The following is a 17,535-nucleotide window of genomic DNA, read 5'->3' on the forward strand; positions in this document are numbered from 1 at the left end:
ATATTGAGTAAGAATTGTATATATAATTTTTCGTAATTGCCTTCACCGCGTGCGTGGGCAATGGTTTGAGATCAAAAATTTAACGTTTTTGAATATTCAAACAGACTGATTACAGAATAGAGAAACACGTCACCTCTGGCCCCTATCAAGTCACTAAATTTAGGCGACAGCATTGCTCCATAGTATGTTGAAAGACAGCTTTATTATCGAAATGTGGGTAAAATTAATAAAAATCGTCGACCACGGTCATCTACGTGTACATACAACCCACGGTGCGTAACAGGTATTACCTGAAACTTTTACTCTTCCATTCCTGGATGATGCGCGGGAGACACTGTACACGCGTCGTTAATCTCTCACCCGTCACCGGTGTAATCACTGTTAGCGTAAAACATACTGTGTACAGAGGAGGATAAACGGATAGTATATTTTTAGAATTCCTTATCGAACCAGGGCCATGGATTTGTATAAGCAGCCCTTCGTGATGCACGGAAAGAACAACTGTTGCTTTGCCTCCATGCAAGCCGAATTTCTGCTCTTTTGCCGTCAAGATCATTGTGTGAGATGACGTGGGAGGAAGTCCTATTTCTTGGGTCGTTTCAGGACGTTTAAGATCAGATTTTTAGAAGTTAGGATTTGCATCCTGCGTCTTTTCTCTGAATTTGTAAAGAGCTTCTTAGGAGGTTTTGTAATAGTTGAACAAGTGTGTTACGATTCAAATAGTTCTCTCTCTCTCTCTCTCTCTCTCTCTCTCTCTCTCTCTCTCTCTCAATTAGTTAACAGACCCACACTGCTAAACCATTCGGACGAGTGTTTTATAAGGGATCTCTTTCGTAGATGATTTCGATTATCATTCCTTCAAGGAATGGTGTTCCCCACTATCACTCTGATAGGTCGCAGTAGAGTATTTAACGGATTTTATTGACACTAGAGATTGTTTACCGACACAATACGCAAACGATATCAACGATTTTTGTCAACTAGTTGATATGAAAATGCGCAAAGAATATTCCTGTTAGCACTTTAAAAAAATTTAAAAAAAGTTTCACGCAAAAGTATTGTGATTCAAAGAACGTCCATAAACCAACGAACAAAGTTACTGGACATGTGCCGACGACACAGTAGTCGCTACTGTGATACGAATTATGCTCAAATATTAAACAAATAATAAAAAAAGGACTGGCTATCTAGTGCATGTGGAATCGTAGCCTTCTGTGAAGTTGTGCATAGTCGGCATCACTGTAAGTATTTGTGTCAAATGCAGATTATAAAATATCGGTTGCCAAAACTAGAAGTAAATATGCGAAATAAAAAGTGTAGATTTACATTAAGTGGATGAAAATTTCTTTATGCATACTTGCAAGAAGTGTTATACAAATCCTAATGTAAATACAATGAAGGCTTTCGCAACGTATGTTAGCTCCCGTTAAATCTGTCAGGCTGAGAGGTCAGTGTTTCATCTCCCCGCAGACGGGTGGGAAACCTTACTACGTATGAACTACGGCGGCTTTCAACACGTTTGCTGACGTGATCGTTTCCTCAGCAGCTATGTAACTACATATTTGTTTATACACCAGACGCCGTTTATAGTGCTGCAGTGATGATATCTATTGATCCAGATGCTTTTTGCTTTTTATTTTAAATGCATTTTCAGCGTGTGTTCTGAAATAGCATAGGCAACTTTTTGTATCGATATTATACATTTTAAAAAGGTCTTGTGTTAATTATTTACCAGACTGCCAGCGAAGAGTTTAAATCCATAGTGCACACATAACAAACTCCGAACAAAAAACGAACCATTTCGATGGAAATGTCCCGAAAAGTTTCGTAAATAAGGTGCAAGTGCGCCTTTCAACCTAGAAACAGACACAGACTGAGAATACAGGAAGAGCCAGAAAACGCAAAACTAACCGTAACTATCTTTTCGTTCATGTAAAAGATTTGAACGTCTTCTGTATGAAATCTACGACCATAATTAAAAACGAAACTGTATGTTGTTTCCGAACACCCATCACAACGCTTTCCAAATTGAAAGGGTTCGGGATAACAAATGTCATTGCAGCACAATCAAAGTGTCTTGTTTATGAACGAATACCTACCCTATATTGAACTGGTTTCTCCTTACAGTTTTTAACGCTATTTCACTTCCCTGCATGTTACGCTTGGAGTGCCACTGTACTGAAAGCTATGAATGTGTAGGTGGATTACAGTGAGCCCTTACGCTAGGAATATGCAAAGAGACTGTACAACTAAAACAGCCTGCTAGTAATTTTAATCTACGGAATTTAAGCTTGAAAACTAATAGGCTGCCCTGTCTCGTGGAATACCATTGTACGGCAGGTTGACAGAAACGACCTGTGCAAACTGTCAAGCTTAAAGCAAAATCCAAGCAATGTGAGTTTCAAGCGAGGTTAGTTTGCTGAGATGTACCTGTATGTAGTTCTGCTTCATTGTACACACACAGAAATTTGGTGGGTGTTTCTTGAGGGGCAGCCACCACCGCCGTGCCACACCCTGCGTAACAAAAAGCAACAGCCTCCCCACTATAAGGATATTACGTCACACAGCAAACATGTACCTCCAAGTCAACATTAATTATTATTACTTTCTTTCAGAAATTCAACAGCAAAGTAACACTTCTGTAGGCAATATTTCAATCGACATCTGAAATCTGGAGACAATGCTCCAATCTGGTGAAATGAAATTAATATTGACACTAGAATAACAATGCGCCGCCATTTTAAGTAATAACAATAGCGTTATTTTTACCTAGGGAAATTTTAAAAACGATATTTTACCTATGCTGAATATCAAGCAGCAAAGTGCAGGAGCGAGAAGGCGAGTTAAAACAATTACAACGGGCGGTAATTCAGTTTTGCCATTTCAGCTTCAGTAATAAAGTTACAATGCCGGCTGTAAAAAAGTGACAGCGAAAAACCAATTATTCCACATATACTGGCAGTATGTACCACGCTCTCTTCGTCCACCAGAGCCAAAGCATTGTCGAAAAACTCGCCTAGGTTCGTGCCATGGTCCTTAACTTACGAAAGGCATTCGATACGGTTCCGCACTGTTTTTTAGTGAATATAACCGTCACTTGTAAGGCAATTTCCGATAGGTGTAACGTAATTTCAGGAGTACCCCTAGGGATTCTTATAGAGCCGTTACCGTTTACAATATACATTTATGATTTAATGGATAACGTTGGAGGAGATTCGCGGATAATGATGTTGCCCATAGGAAAATTGCTACACCAGAAGACGATAGCAGGAAGGAGAATGACCACATAAAACTAACCGCAGGAAAAGTAGATTCCAAGTGGAGATTCACGTGAAGAATCTTAACAAAATGTAATTCATCTATGAAAGAGGGGGCAAACAAAAAACTTGTTCGACCGATTCTCGAGTACTGATCAACAGTTTGAAACCCTTATCAGATTGGACTAATAGAAGAGATAGAGAAGATCCAACGAAGAGCGGAGCGTTTCGTCAAGGGGTAGTTTAGTTTCAGTGGAAGACACTACAAGAGAGGCGTTGTGCATTACGGACAGGTTTACTGTTGAAATTCCGGGAGTCTAAGTCCGAAGAAGAGTCTAGAAACATACTGCTTCCTCCCACACACATTTCGCGGAATGACAAAAACAAAGATATTAGAGCTCGTATGAATCTTAACCGACAATCATTCTTCTCATGCGCCATTCGTGATTGGAACAAGGAAGGAGGGAAAAGATGTTGGTTCCAGAAACACCCTCTGCCACACACCGTAAAGTGTAGCGCGACAAACGAGAGGTAGCGAGACCTCGGTCTGTAATTTCAATTGTACTGTCTTGCTAATACGACTAAAACATGAGTAGAAACATACAAAATATACAGCAGACAGTTAAGCATGAGTGAATTACACGATCACATTCTATAGCCGATCTGAAGGAACAACATGATGTGTGCTTACTGCCCGGGTGTCGGATGCTTACTACTTCCGGGAGTCACAGTGAGAAACAGGGCCTCTATAGGAGTGCCCTGGCTTGGGATTCCGCATTAAGGCCAATTCACACTGGCAGTCACTGCACCCAACACGTCAATGTGTACTCACACGGTCCGTCACCTCACGGAACGTCAAGTCAATTCACGTCACGGTAGCTCAACTCGCATGGCTGCCCTCAACTGTTTATTTCGCGGGCATGGCGATCTTCGCAAGACGATTTTCAACTGGTTTTATGAGTGAAGTGCACAAACACAACGTAGTAGTTTACATACGTAGCTGCTGGAGTGCACATTTGTAATAAAATGTGCACTTGTTGGACTCAAATGGTCCGTAGCTTTCTTGGATTACTTGTATATTAGAGAAGTGCAAACTACGAAAAAAAGTGTGGGTGCGAAAAATGTCATTTTTTAGTACAGAAGTGGAATTTCACACACTATACAAGGAGCTCCAGGAAGAGGAATCTGCATTTTATATTTTACAAAGTCGAAGCATCAGATTTTTTCATCTGCTGCGTCGAATGGCACCCAGAATTATTAAAAGGAACACAGTGTTGCGAGCTGCCAACACAATTGGTCTGTTAAGGTTAAGTTTATTTGCTAGTTCAGTACAAATTTTTGTACAATGGTCATACTTCCCGTAATAACTTTCCCTTCAAGATTTATGTGTTTTCTTTACATCTTGTATTTGGCTTTTAATAGTTTAAGTGCCTTGTTTTTACTGAGTTTAGCTAGTGAGACCACACAAATATTGACCACTGATGCTTGCAAAACTGTTTCACACACAATCCAGAGAGCTACGTAACAATAAATAAGCCTGCCACAAGCACACATTTAAGCAAACAACTTGCAAAGTCTGACGGTTTCAGTCCCGTTCTTTATGAATACTACAAATGTCTCACAACATTAAAATACATTCCTTCCACTAATCAATCTGATTCTACCCACAGTTCTTTTTTCACTTCAGATTGCAGCCATATTACAGTCCATTTCATTGTAAAATATTAAATATGGTACCGGGATGTACAAAAATCCACTTTTTAAATGCAGCAGACGGCAGTTAGTGTAGCATGCTCATCTCGTACAATTTTAGACTGCTACCTCACTGCCTCAGTTAATCTTTCGCCATTTATTATAAATTTTAACAAAAGAAATAACGAAACGAAACAATTTATAACAAATAAGGAACAACAAATAAATGATATCAACCACGATGAAACGAAACTGCTCATGGCCGTTGTGTTGGGACATACTGTGAGGACCATTACATGAAGTATTCGATACCACGCTTTACGTATTATGCAACACAGATTTCACAGTATAGCAAATGTTAAAATACAACTTTTTGTGCTCTATACTGTATCAGGTAGCATTGTAAACGAAGTACATAAAATGTAAAAAATGGCTTGGTTCAAATGGCTCTGAGCACTATGGAACTTAACATCTGAGATCATCAGTCCCCTAGAACTTAGAACTACTTAAACCCAACTAACCTAAGGACATCACACACATCCATACCCGAGGCAGGATTCGAACCTGCGACCGTAGCGGTCGCGCGATTCCAGACTGTAGCGCCTAGAACCGCTCGGCCACCCCGGCCGGCTAAAATGTAACACAGCCATTTAGTAAACCACAGCTCATTTAAATACAATCAACATGAATCTGTGATTATTGGAAAAGTATCTTATTGTAATCATCAATTTTGAAAATTTACAGAAAAACTAATTATTTTATTTGTGTAACTATCAGACAATAATCACGTAGACATGTTAGTGTTAAAAATAAGTTCAGTCATCAAATGGGAAATTGTCGAAATTCGATTATTTCATAAAACGTCAAAGTTAATGTTTTGGGTAGTTTTCTAGCTAACTGATGCACTGAAAGCCACGTTCACTCTCAAGAGATTATGTTCCCATAAAAACTCAGATCAGATTGATTGTACTTAATACTGTAATTGAGAGCTCTATGACTTTCTGTCATAAATAAAATATTATTTTGATCATTTGGTCAAAACGAGATTATTATGTAAAATTTGGACCTCAAAATCAATTTCAGCATTATGTAAAGTACTCCAAAATATGTTAGCATCAAAATTCTTGTTGTAATTAACGTCATATTAATTATTTCGTATCAAGTATTTCTCAAGCAGAATTTCGATACTAAATTTCAAAAGTAATTTTAGAAATCATATTTGTTATAATCAGTCATTTATTATTTCAAAAATTGTAACTGTAATTTCTTATCAAACAATCAAATTCAATTTTAACTCAATTAATGTGTCTTTGTTGAACAATACTTTCAAAGGACTTTTACTGTTAAGAAACTACATAAGCAGTGAGCTTAAGAGCTCGGTAATGGCAGTAGAGTGGCAGTTGTTTTCAGTTACTCCAAGAACATGATGTAAAGTCAGCTGTGCATGGTACAAATGTTCTGGAACAATATAAACATTAACACGAAATGCAAACTATGTGTTGGTAAACTATTTAACATCATCGGCTTTTCACATTGACTCCTGGCATTTCTGCAGTGAAACAGGTGATATCACCCCAATGAACATTGAACTGGTGGAGAAAAGTCGTCGAAACCAACAAGCGAAGTACACGCTCCAAGCATTTCATTTAACTTATCACACATTCGTAATCTACGAGTATGTTAATCGAACATTCTTAGCTACAGCCTGGTAAAAAGAGTGTATCAGACCGTGTATCAGGAGAAAATGAGCTTGGGGGGCGGGGGAGGGGGTGTCCGTGATCAACAACCGATGGACAACAACCGTCAAACTTTCTTCCCGAGGTACCTTGACGGTGCCGTGAAGGGACGGGATGGCCAATATGGATGCCGCCATTTGAAATGCAGAATGTTTTTACGTGACGTGACGGCCAGTGTGAATTGGCCTTTAGTCTCCTCACCTACAGCTTCTGGCTTGTCTGCTAGTACTCTCCGTAGTCACGGTAGTTTTCCTCGTGAATCCGTCTTTTCTAGTCTTCTGGGGGATGTGCTACATTGGATACCACGGCGCAAACAAACCGTCTGTCCTCTTAATACGGAAGGGGTATCCATTGATACGCCTGGGGCTTGATGAAGGAGAAGCGCGGAAGCAGAAGTTGCTACACGGCTAACGCTTGTGGTTTACTGTCTCTGGTTTATTACTATGTAGAAATATCCGCCTCGAATAGACTGGTTTCCTCTGCGAACAGCGCCTCGTTAAGTAGGTTGCGTCGTACGCAACAAGCAGCGCTATGTTGTTTTCACAGACAGGCACAGAAGAGGAGAAGAACGTACCTGTCAGAGTAGTTACACAGAGTGTACTGTAACCATTTCGAACTTACCAACCCACTGACATATTTAGACGTGCTGAAAGTTACAAATGAAGGATAGTCCTGTGTACATTGTGTCATTAGACGCGGCACAAATTCGGATTGGGGGAGGATGGGCAAGGATATCGGTTGTGTCCTTTTCAAGGGAGTCAACCCGAAATTTGCCTTCACTGGTTTAAGGAAACGACGGAGACAATGACGTGGCCAAGTTCTATAATTCTGAGGCCAAAGTACAGGGATACTTAACTGAAGTGTGATACATTGTTTAGCGAATTAATTCAGCTAAAATATTTACAACGATTTTCTGTGTGTCTCCAAGGCGAGAACGAGAGAAGAAGTAGATCATATTATCACCTAGGTACGCTAATACTTTTGTTTTGAGCTAACTTCCGTGATTTTCTAGTTACTAATTTCCTCTGAGTTGATAGTGACCAGTTGATAGTTTTGTTCCTGTGGTGGGGGACGCTACGAGACATCCGTGGTAGGAAGTAGTTGGCTGTTATTACTCCCCAACCAACGAAAATTTTCCTCGAAACACAGTAATTAATTAAGGGTTTGACGTGATTAAACCTCTGATATCATGAAGCTCTTATTCACCGCACTAGAACGAAATCTGTGTAGCCCATCTGCCTGCGTCTACATTACTCCTTTGTGCAAGTGTGGGAATGTTTATTAATGGTTTGCGTAGCGTGTGTTTAAAGACGAACGTCGGTGCCAGCCCGGTATTCACCTAGTGGGATGTGGGAAACCGCCTACACACCACATTCACGCTGGCCGGATCATCATCAGCATCGGTGTTAATCCACGAAACGGATTCGAACCGGATCAGGCTCGCCTCCCGCGGCCCCGGAAGCGGAGCGTTAAGGCGCTCGGCTATCCGGCAGTTAGGCCCACGCTGGCGAAAGCCTTGTGCCGCGTGGCCACGTACGTACTGAGGGTCTTAGTAAAAGACTGTAATATAGAGCGTTAAGTTCGTCGTTTACAAGGCGTAAATTACCTACGTGATTTACGCGATCGTCAGATGAACCGCTAGCCTGTACCACCTACAGGCTAGGTGCCACGCCGTTATTTTCCACTGCCGCGTCTCATTCCCCTGACATTTCTCTCGAGCGGGTGTAAACTATAATGTACCTTTCTACAAATAATTTTTAAAAAATACGTTAAAATGAGTTTTTGTTAATCAGTAAAACCTAATGTCCAATACTTCCTCTTCCCTCAGATATCAGTGCAAAATATTTCAATTGCTTAAGTATATCAAATTTTTTGGTATACAACATATTTAAACAACAGGGTCAAATTTGAGCTCTTCTCTGTGTCACGGACCTTGCTGTTGCTCCAAATCCCCATGATTAATCTATGTGCCAACTGACTGCTTTACTCACGCCTGTAAAGGTGCGTTTACATAGGCCATGTTTTACTGCCTACACGGCGGTATGACTGGCCAATATCGCTGATGGAACAGGCTGCTGCAGGCAGTTGCTGACATATTGCTGAGGCGCTGCCGGTGTTGCCCACCAAGGATGGAGAATATTTCCTTTGGCCGAGACGCATCTGTCTCTGTCCATGTCTGTATATGCTTCCCTCCGCCCCTCTCTCTCTCTCTCTCTCTCTCTCTCTCTCTCTCTCTCTCTCTCTCTCTCTCCAGCCTTGCTTCCTCTTTCTCACGTAAACAGCGCTGCAGCGCCGAGTTGCATGAAACCATAGCATGTCGCTTCAGTTCAAAAGCTGGTGTGTTACGCAGAGGCAGTCGATTTGTTTGTTGGCTACGGAAGTATAGAAGTAGGCAAACAAGACAACTACGTTATCCATGAATACGATATGTACATCTATGACCACAGCAGAGCAAAGCAGAAAATCATATTTATACCACTATATAAAGACAAGTCGTCGTTTAACGTTGTTACCAAAAATCTCGGAAAGAACTTGGCGGATTTACTTCAAATTTGCACTCGATACTCTAATGAACATGCGAGCGGATATAGGCTGAACATTTTTTTAGATGACACCGTACAAGTTTTCTGTTACAACCGACTACAAGAAAGAGAATGTGTTGTAAATTGTTTCTCCCATATACAGGGTAAAGAACAACTCGCGCAATCGGACTTCACAGCGCGGTTCCTCACATACTGGCAATACAAAAGTTTCTCATGAAATTTCGTCCTGTACATATTTCGGGCAGTAAATGGACATTAAAGTCTGGCAATCTGGCAACACTGTAATCATGTGTACGGTAACTATCTCTGTCAACAAACAAAGTAGTGTTGTGCAGTTGATAGCGTTTTGGGGCCACATGCAGGAGGCTGAGGGGTCGATTCTGGGTCGAGGCTTATTTGTTTTTATTTACTAAAAGTAGTCTGCGTGGTACCGTATCTGGCGTCTTAATCGTCATGCAGCGATTACAGTGGGTCTTCTACAAAACATTTGCAATAACGTACTATGAACACAGAAATGGAAATACAATCGTTTTCATTGGCCAACTTTTAAAGAAACCTTTTGCACGTCGCGAACGCGAATTGTTTGTTGCATCTACTACGTTACAAACATGTTTTCTGTGTGCCATTCCGTAATGGTTCCACCGAAATTATTTGCAAAGCACGTTGCTAGCCTTATCAGTGACGTAAGGCCCTAACGGAATGTAATGTACCTGAACGTGGCAAGAATAATTGCTGGTAGTAATCGATTGTGGTAGGATACACAAAAAACAAGTTTCGAATCTAGTAGATGCAGTGGTGCGTAACAATTCGCGTCCAAGACATGCAAAAGGTTTCCTTAAAAGCTGACCAATGAAAACCATTGTACTTCTGTTACTGTGTGTGTAGAACGTAACTGTAAATGTTTTGTAGACGAAATGTTTGTATTCGGTGTATGACGATTAAGACGTCAGATACCGTACCAAGCAAATTGCTTTTAGCAAATAAAAACAAATAACCCTCGAGCTCCTGCATGCTAACCCAAATTGCTATCCACTGCACTAACTGTATAGCACTACTACTGTTTCCTGAAAGAGGTAGTTACCGTACACGTGATTACAGTATTGCCAGACTGCCAATCATTAACGTCCATTTACTGCTCGAAATATGCACAGGACGAAATTTTGTGACAGACATTTTTGTATTGCTAGTATGTGAGGAATCGCGCTGCGAAGTCCGAGTGTGCGAATTTTTTTGTCACCCTGTATATTCTCTCTCCTTACATATAAAATCTAAAATGACTCCTCCCGAACAGGCCATGAAGGCCCAACGCTACCGACCGGCCGCCGTGTCCTCCTCAGCCCACAGGCGTCACTGGATGCGGATATGGAGGGGCATGTGGTCAGCACACCGCTCTCTCGGCCGTATCTCAGTTTCCGAGACCGGAGCCGCCACATCTCAATCAAGTAGCTCCTCAGTTTGGCTCACAAGGGCTGAGTGCTAGCCCAGCCCGACGGCGCTTGACTTCGGTGATCTGACGGCAAGGCTTTTCCTTACATAGTATATTTTAAAATTCCTCGCCGTCGGTTTTACAGAAAACACGGAAGCTGTATTTATGGCTTTTTCGCTTATGATTACAGTACTACTACGAAATCTGAATCGTCCGAAACTTTGCACACACACACACACACACACACACACACACACGCGCGCGCGCGCGCGTGGCGTTCAACAAGCAACACACTTTTTTTCTGAAACCAGGTTTGTTTTATTTAGGACTGCAGTACACATTATTCCCCACTCTTGTGACTACAATAACACTATTTTTCAACATGATCTCCGTTAAATGGGACGGCTTTACAGGGAGGGCCTGTATGCGAGCATAGTACCACTGTATTGGTCGACGTCGGAGCCAGTGTCTTCCTGTGTATCAATAACCTACCCACCATCTACAGGGTGTTTCAAAAATGACCGGTATATTTGAAACGGTAATAAAAACTAAACGAGCAGCGATAGAAATACACCGTTTGTTGCAATATGCTTGGGACAACAGTACATTTTCAGGCAGACAAACTTTCGAAATTACAGTAGTTACAATTGTCAACAACAGATGGCGCTGCGGTCTGGGAAACTCTATAGTACGATATTTTCCACATATCCACCATGCGTAGCAATAATATGGCGTAGTCTCTGAATGAAATTACCCGAAACCTTTGACAACGTGTCTGGCGGAATGGCTTCACATGCAGATGAGATGTACTGCTTCAGCTGTTCAATTGTTTCTGGATTCTGGCGGTACACCTGGTCTTTCAAGTGTCCCCACAGAAAGAAGTCACAGGGGTTCATGTCTGGCGAATAGGGAGGCCAATCCACGCCGCCTCCTGTATGTTTCGGATAGCCCAAAGCAATCACACGATCATCGAAATATTCATTCAGGAAATTAAAGACGTCGGCCGTGCGATGTAGCCGGGCACCATCTTGCATAAACCACGAGGTGTTCGCAGTGTCGTCTAAGGCAGTTTGTACCGCCACAAATTCACGAAGAATGTCCAGATAGCGTGATGCAGTAATCGTTTCGGATCTGAAAAATGGGCCAATGATTCCTTTGGAAGAAATGGCGGCCCAGACCAGTACTTTTTGAGGATGCAGGGACGATGGGACTGCAACATGGGGCTTTTCGGTTCCCCATGTGCGCCAGTTCTGTTTATTGACGAAGCCGTCCAGGTAAAAATAAGCTTCGTCAGTAAACCAAATGCTGCCCACATGCATATCGCCGTCATCAATCCTGTGCACTATATCGTTAGCGAATGTCTCTCGTGCAGCAATGGTAGCGGCGCTGAGGGGTTGCTGCGTTTGAATTTTGTATGGATAGAGGTGTAAAATCTGGCGCATGAGACGATACGTGGACGTTGGCGTCATTTGGACCGCAGCTGCAACACGGCGAACGGAAACCCGAGGCCGCTGTTGGATCACCTGCTGCACTAGCTGCGCATTGCCCTCTGTGGTTGCCGTACGCGGTCGCCCTACCTTTCCAGCACGTTCATCCGTCACGTTCCCAGTCCGTTGAAATTTTTCAAACAGATCCTTTATTGTATCGCTTTTCGGTCCTTTGGTTACATTAAACCTCCGTTGAAAACTTCGTCTTGTTGCAACAACACTGTGTTCTAGGCGGTGGAATTCCAACACCAGAAAAATCCTCTGTTCTAAGGAATAAACCATGTTGTCTACAGCACACTTGCACGTTGTGAACAGTACACGCTTACAGCAGAAAGACGACGTACAGAATGGCGCACCCACAGACTGCGTTGTCTTCTATATCTTTCACATCACTTGCAGCGCCATCTGTTGTTGAAGATTGTAACTACTGTAATTTCGAAAGTTTGTCTGCCTGAAAATGTACTGTTGTCCCAAGCATATTGCAACAAACGGTGTATTTCTATCGCTGCTCGTTTAGTTTTTATTGCCGTTTCAAATATACCGGTCATTTTTGAAACACCCCGTACGTACTGCTTCCTGCAGAGTGCATCCTTCATTGGGCCAAAGAGATTGGAGCAGGAAGGTGCGAGATCCGAGTTGTAGAAGGGATGAGAAAGAACAGTCTAATGAAGTTTCGTGAGCTCCTCTCCAACAGAGAAGTTCAGTTGAGCAGCGAAGTGTTCGTTTTTATCCGTTGATCACCTCGAAGCAGAATGTCCGCACTTCCATAGCTGTGTGCAGCCGGCCGCCACGCGGGAGATCAGACAGGTTTGCGCCATTTTGTTGCGATGATGACAGAGGGCTCGCCCAACGACTCACGGCGCTTTTGCTCACTGCCAGGTCTCCACAGACATTCTGCAAGCGACTATGAACATATGCGATGCTATGGTTTTCCGCCAGAAGAAACTCTGTGACGGCTCTCTGCTTGAATGCACCTCCGTCACAGACGCCATTTTCGAGGCTCCGTATAACGCTGGCACCCAATCGGGACTTCATGAAACTATAAGGGCTGAAACGGGAATATTCCATGATGTCCCACCACAAATTCCGCACTTTTTTAACGGAAATTAGCCGAGAAAAAAGTGTTGTACAACTTATTGAACGTCCTTTGTATATATGAAACTGAAAAGGGCAGTATCGCTGTTGCCGTCGTAGTAGAAGATATGCTATACTGAACCATAATTTTATTCCACAAAGATTCTTATAATGTCTAAGGCTTTTGAAGCTTCGAAAAGTGTGTCTAATGCAATTTACCAACTTTTTTATTACGGTGTCTGTATACATTACTTTTCACGTCCAGCAATTTTGGTCGCTAGATGTACTGCATTTACAGAATTACTATTTCTCTCACGGTACTGATGTTTTATTAAACATTAACATTTTATTGTTATTTCAAACTACTTTAGTGAATTCCTTGAGTCCTTACACCAAAGTAAGGAGGCATATGGATTTGGCCGTGCGGTTCTAGGCGCTTTAGACTGGAACCGCATGACCGCTACAGTCGCATTTTCGAATCCTGCCTCGGGCATGGGTGTGTGTGTGATGTCCTTAGGTGAAAAAAAAATGGCTCTGAGCACTATGGGACTTAACTTCTAAGGTCATCAGTCCCCTAGAACTTAGAACTACTTAAACCTAACTAACCTAAAGACATCACACACATCCATGCCCGAGGCAGGATTCGAACCTGCGCCGTAGCGGTCGCGCGGTTCCAGACTGAAGTGCCTAGAACCACTCGGCCACTCAGGTTAGTTAGGTTTAAGTAGTTCTAAGTTCTAGGGGACTGATGACCTCAGATGTTAAGTCCCATAGTTTTCAGAGCCATATAGATTTGACGTGCACCGTAAAGAGGTACGTCAGATTTACATAAGAATCAACACTAGCTCAAGGACAGTTGCCAATTTGGTTCTAACAAATCGTGTTCTGCATTCAGGAACAGCTATGTATCCAGTATCAATTCACGCTGTAAAGTTTCGGAAGCATTTCGCTTACTTAAGAAGGAACACGTCCACGAAGCCTAATTTTTCTTTTGCTTTCTACTTTTTTTACTTGTGGAATGCCAATGCACGAGAGCCGCACTCACTTCCACTACCTTGCTTTCGTCCATATCGCGGCCATTGTGTGGTTCGTGTCAACACTTCTGGCTCGCAAACATTTTTTGGGAGCACTGGGCAGCAACATTGCCGTACATGTGGCTGCAATTCGAGTGACCGCGACGTTGACGTACAACATTGTCGGCATTATATAATTTTTTCGGACCGTGTAAACGTACCCTAAGCAGCACCGAGTAACAATACTTTAGAGGCTGCACAGAACTTAATCTCTTTGGGTCCCATTCACCGTAAATCCTGGTCTACAGTTTAAATGGCCTGTTTTGTAGGTGGAGCCTTCTTACAGTGCATTTGCAGGAACATTTTGTTAATACTTATCCTGCTCGCCTCTGTTTCGGTAAACATAGTGACTCTTCGTACTATATCGTCGAGTCACATTAATATGAGCACATCTCAAAAGCCTGAACAATCACCTTTTGGAGCGCGGGCCGCTACAAGACGTGCAGGAAGAGTGTCAGTGAGGTTCTGGAAGGTACCGACAGGGATGTGGAGGCGCGTCGACTCCACTGCTGTGGCCAACGTTTCTCGGTTGAGGATCCATGGCGAGTTTCTTATCAGAGGAGTACGGTAAACTCATGCTGTGTTCTTCGAACCACGCACGTACACTGCGAGCTTTGTTTCGCATTGCATTATCCTGCTGGTGGATGCCATCGTACTGGAAGAAAAAACTGCACGAAGGCGTGAATATGGTCCCCAAGGATAGATGTATGCTTGTGTTGAACCATTGTGCCTTCCAGATTGACGGAATCACTCGAAGACATTCCCCAGACCATATTACGTTCGTCGAGGAACAACAGCACGGGTGCATGGAGCAAGCGCCTGTTGCAGTGGCCCATACGCAACAATGTTCGCTGAACGATCGTTTAGGACACACTGTTAACATCCAGCTTGGTTCAACCGGGCGGTCAGCTGCTCAACAGTTGCACGTCTATTCTCCTGCACACACCTCCACAGTCGTCGTTCACCCCTGTCATCTGTGGCTAGTGGTGGACGAGAGTTGCCTCGGTGATCTTTTTTGAGAGCATCATTCCGTCATGCACCGTATAATTAATTACAGCGGCACGCGGACAGTTTAAGAACTTTGCCGTTTCGGAAGTGCTTCCATCCTTGGCCCGAAAGACAATGATCATGTCGTTTTGGAAGTTGGATAAATCGCAAATCGCTCCGTTCCTGCAATACGCCAATGACTGCACTGTTTCCCTCGTCCCCGGGCACGCTTTATGTATCCACCACTGCTAGTGCTGCCCGCTGCCACCTGCAATCTGAGAGTGACTACTGCACGTTGAGGTCGAACAGAATTGGTAGTCACTGTAATTGGCTGGGCCATGTAGTTTCTTCACTACAGTAGTGAATGGTGTAGAAACGATATGCATCTGTTGTATTTTGTTCGTCTTTTGCATTTCAGCGTACGGTACACCCACGATTTGTTTAATTTCCTCTAGCTAAATAGGGTAATCCAAACATCGGACTGTGTGGCCCTCACGCGATGGTAAGAGACCGACACGAGATGTTAGCTTCAGGAGCGAGTTCGTGACTGATTTTGCGGGTTGCATTCTTTACAAATCCAGGCGTCGCTGTTACATCAGTGCTAAATGAACTCCCTTCGTTCCCGCTGTAGTTCCCCGAATATGACGAGTCTGAGAACGGCCGTTTCATACTCATCGACTCGTTCTCTCTCACTGGAGAGTGTGGGAGTGTAAGGCTAGACGTGACTTAGTACGCAAATTGAGTACACGAGGTTACTGTTGTAAAGCAACACTGACAAGGCAAAATGACCGACCGTCGGGTTCTGATGGCATTTAACGAAGCTGTGTTTTGTGAGACTGTGGACAATGTAAGATGAAAACTAAGTGATGTAGTAGGGGAATTCGGGGCAGAACGGGATAGCGGGGCACAATGGGAAATTGCTCTTTTCTAGACTGAACAGTGTTGCAACCTTTTGTATGGGCATGTAACTGTTTCTACGAATGGAAGGGAAATGAGGGCAGCCATTCTGATTTAGTTTGAAGTGCGAGATCTAAGTGAATTGTTGTCCGTCAGGTTACCGCTTGCGTTGTTCTAACGTTTGGTGAATTTCAACGCCAGGTAAGCTGTCAATTGTTAATTGTATACCCTAAAATGAAACATTCCCTTAAAGTGCATGACATTTGTTATACTTTAGTTATTTAATGCGTTTAAATACGTCAGTTATTACACTCCATAAAAGTTGTTAACCTCGAAAGTGCTCATGGGGCGGAACGGGACGGGGCAGAATGGGATAGTGTCCCGTTCTGCCCCGTCATATTTTGATGCAAGTAGAAAGCAAACCCAGCCTGGATGTTCATGGATGCCAGACTCTTCCAACCAGCTATCTTCGCCGAACAACTCAGCTTTCCAGATATCGCCCGAGGCTGTCATTCCAATCCCACTAATCTGTGAAAATACTCGTCGGACTACAAGACGAAAAGGAAAAACCGTCGTATTAACAGATTCTCCTTATAAGAAGGAACTGCAGAATGCTGTCACACGTAAAATAGGCCGACAGAAAGGAGGAGGGTGCACAAATATAAACAATGTCAGGACAGAGACGTCAGGTGCAGTGCAATTTAAGGCAAAAATATCAAACTGTACACCCCAAAAAAAAAAAAACAGAGGACATCAAAGACCTTAAGAAAAATAAAAGGAAGAAGATGATGGAGAAGAGAGAATCAGACAGAGAGGATGCTGAGTGTCTCTACTGTGGCGACTTCTACTCAGTTTCTAATGAGGGCTGGGTCGCATGCCAGAGTGGGCACACAATTCATGTGCTGGCATAAACAGTGAAGATGAAGAGGAAATACTAATTTGTGACAATTGTCGAAAGGGCTAGTAGTTAGTGGTTTGGTGGTTATTAAGCATTGTACATTTTTCAGAATGACATTAAAATATTTTCTTATTTTGAAGAATGACTTTTTAATTGTTTAAATTACACATTCCTTAGTCTGAATTGCCTGTTATACAACATTTTGTTATAGTTTAAAACGATATTAGTGATTCAAATTCAACGTTTATGCAATAATTTAACAAAAAATACACTTATCCCATTCTGCCCCGTGGGTGGGGCGGAAAGGGAAATATGCAAGACTTTCTTTGATAAATTGTAAAAAATGCAAAAGTATTGTTTTAAGTGATTTTAAAACAAGGTACATTAGGTTACACTACAAGGAGTTTTTTTATCACTTTAAGAAGTGTTTCCTTGTGTTCCCTTATTTTTTAGAAATTTTTAAAC

General features: G+C 42.5%; 1 protein-coding gene across 6 annotated transcripts in view; it reads right to left on the reverse strand.

The window, feature by feature from the left end:
- The window catches only part of LOC124721389 (F-box/LRR-repeat protein 20), a 288,331-nt gene that overhangs the window by 90,741 nt on the left and 180,055 nt on the right, over nt 1-17,535 (reverse strand). For 2 of the 6 annotated variants that reach the window (XM_047246326.1, XM_047246327.1), the window contains one exon: nt 2,431-2,514. The exons of the other annotated variants lie outside the window; for them this stretch is intronic. In XM_047246326.1, coding sequence (XP_047102282.1) covers nt 2,431-2,514 — 84 coding nt within the window. The remainder of the gene's footprint in view (nt 1-2,430; nt 2,515-17,535) is intronic. 6 annotated transcript variants of the gene reach the window in all.

Source organism: Schistocerca piceifrons, chromosome X (assembly GCF_021461385.2).
Source record: "Schistocerca piceifrons isolate TAMUIC-IGC-003096 chromosome X, iqSchPice1.1, whole genome shotgun sequence".
In the NCBI taxonomy this organism is placed as follows: Eukaryota; Metazoa; Arthropoda; class Insecta; order Orthoptera; family Acrididae; genus Schistocerca; species Schistocerca piceifrons.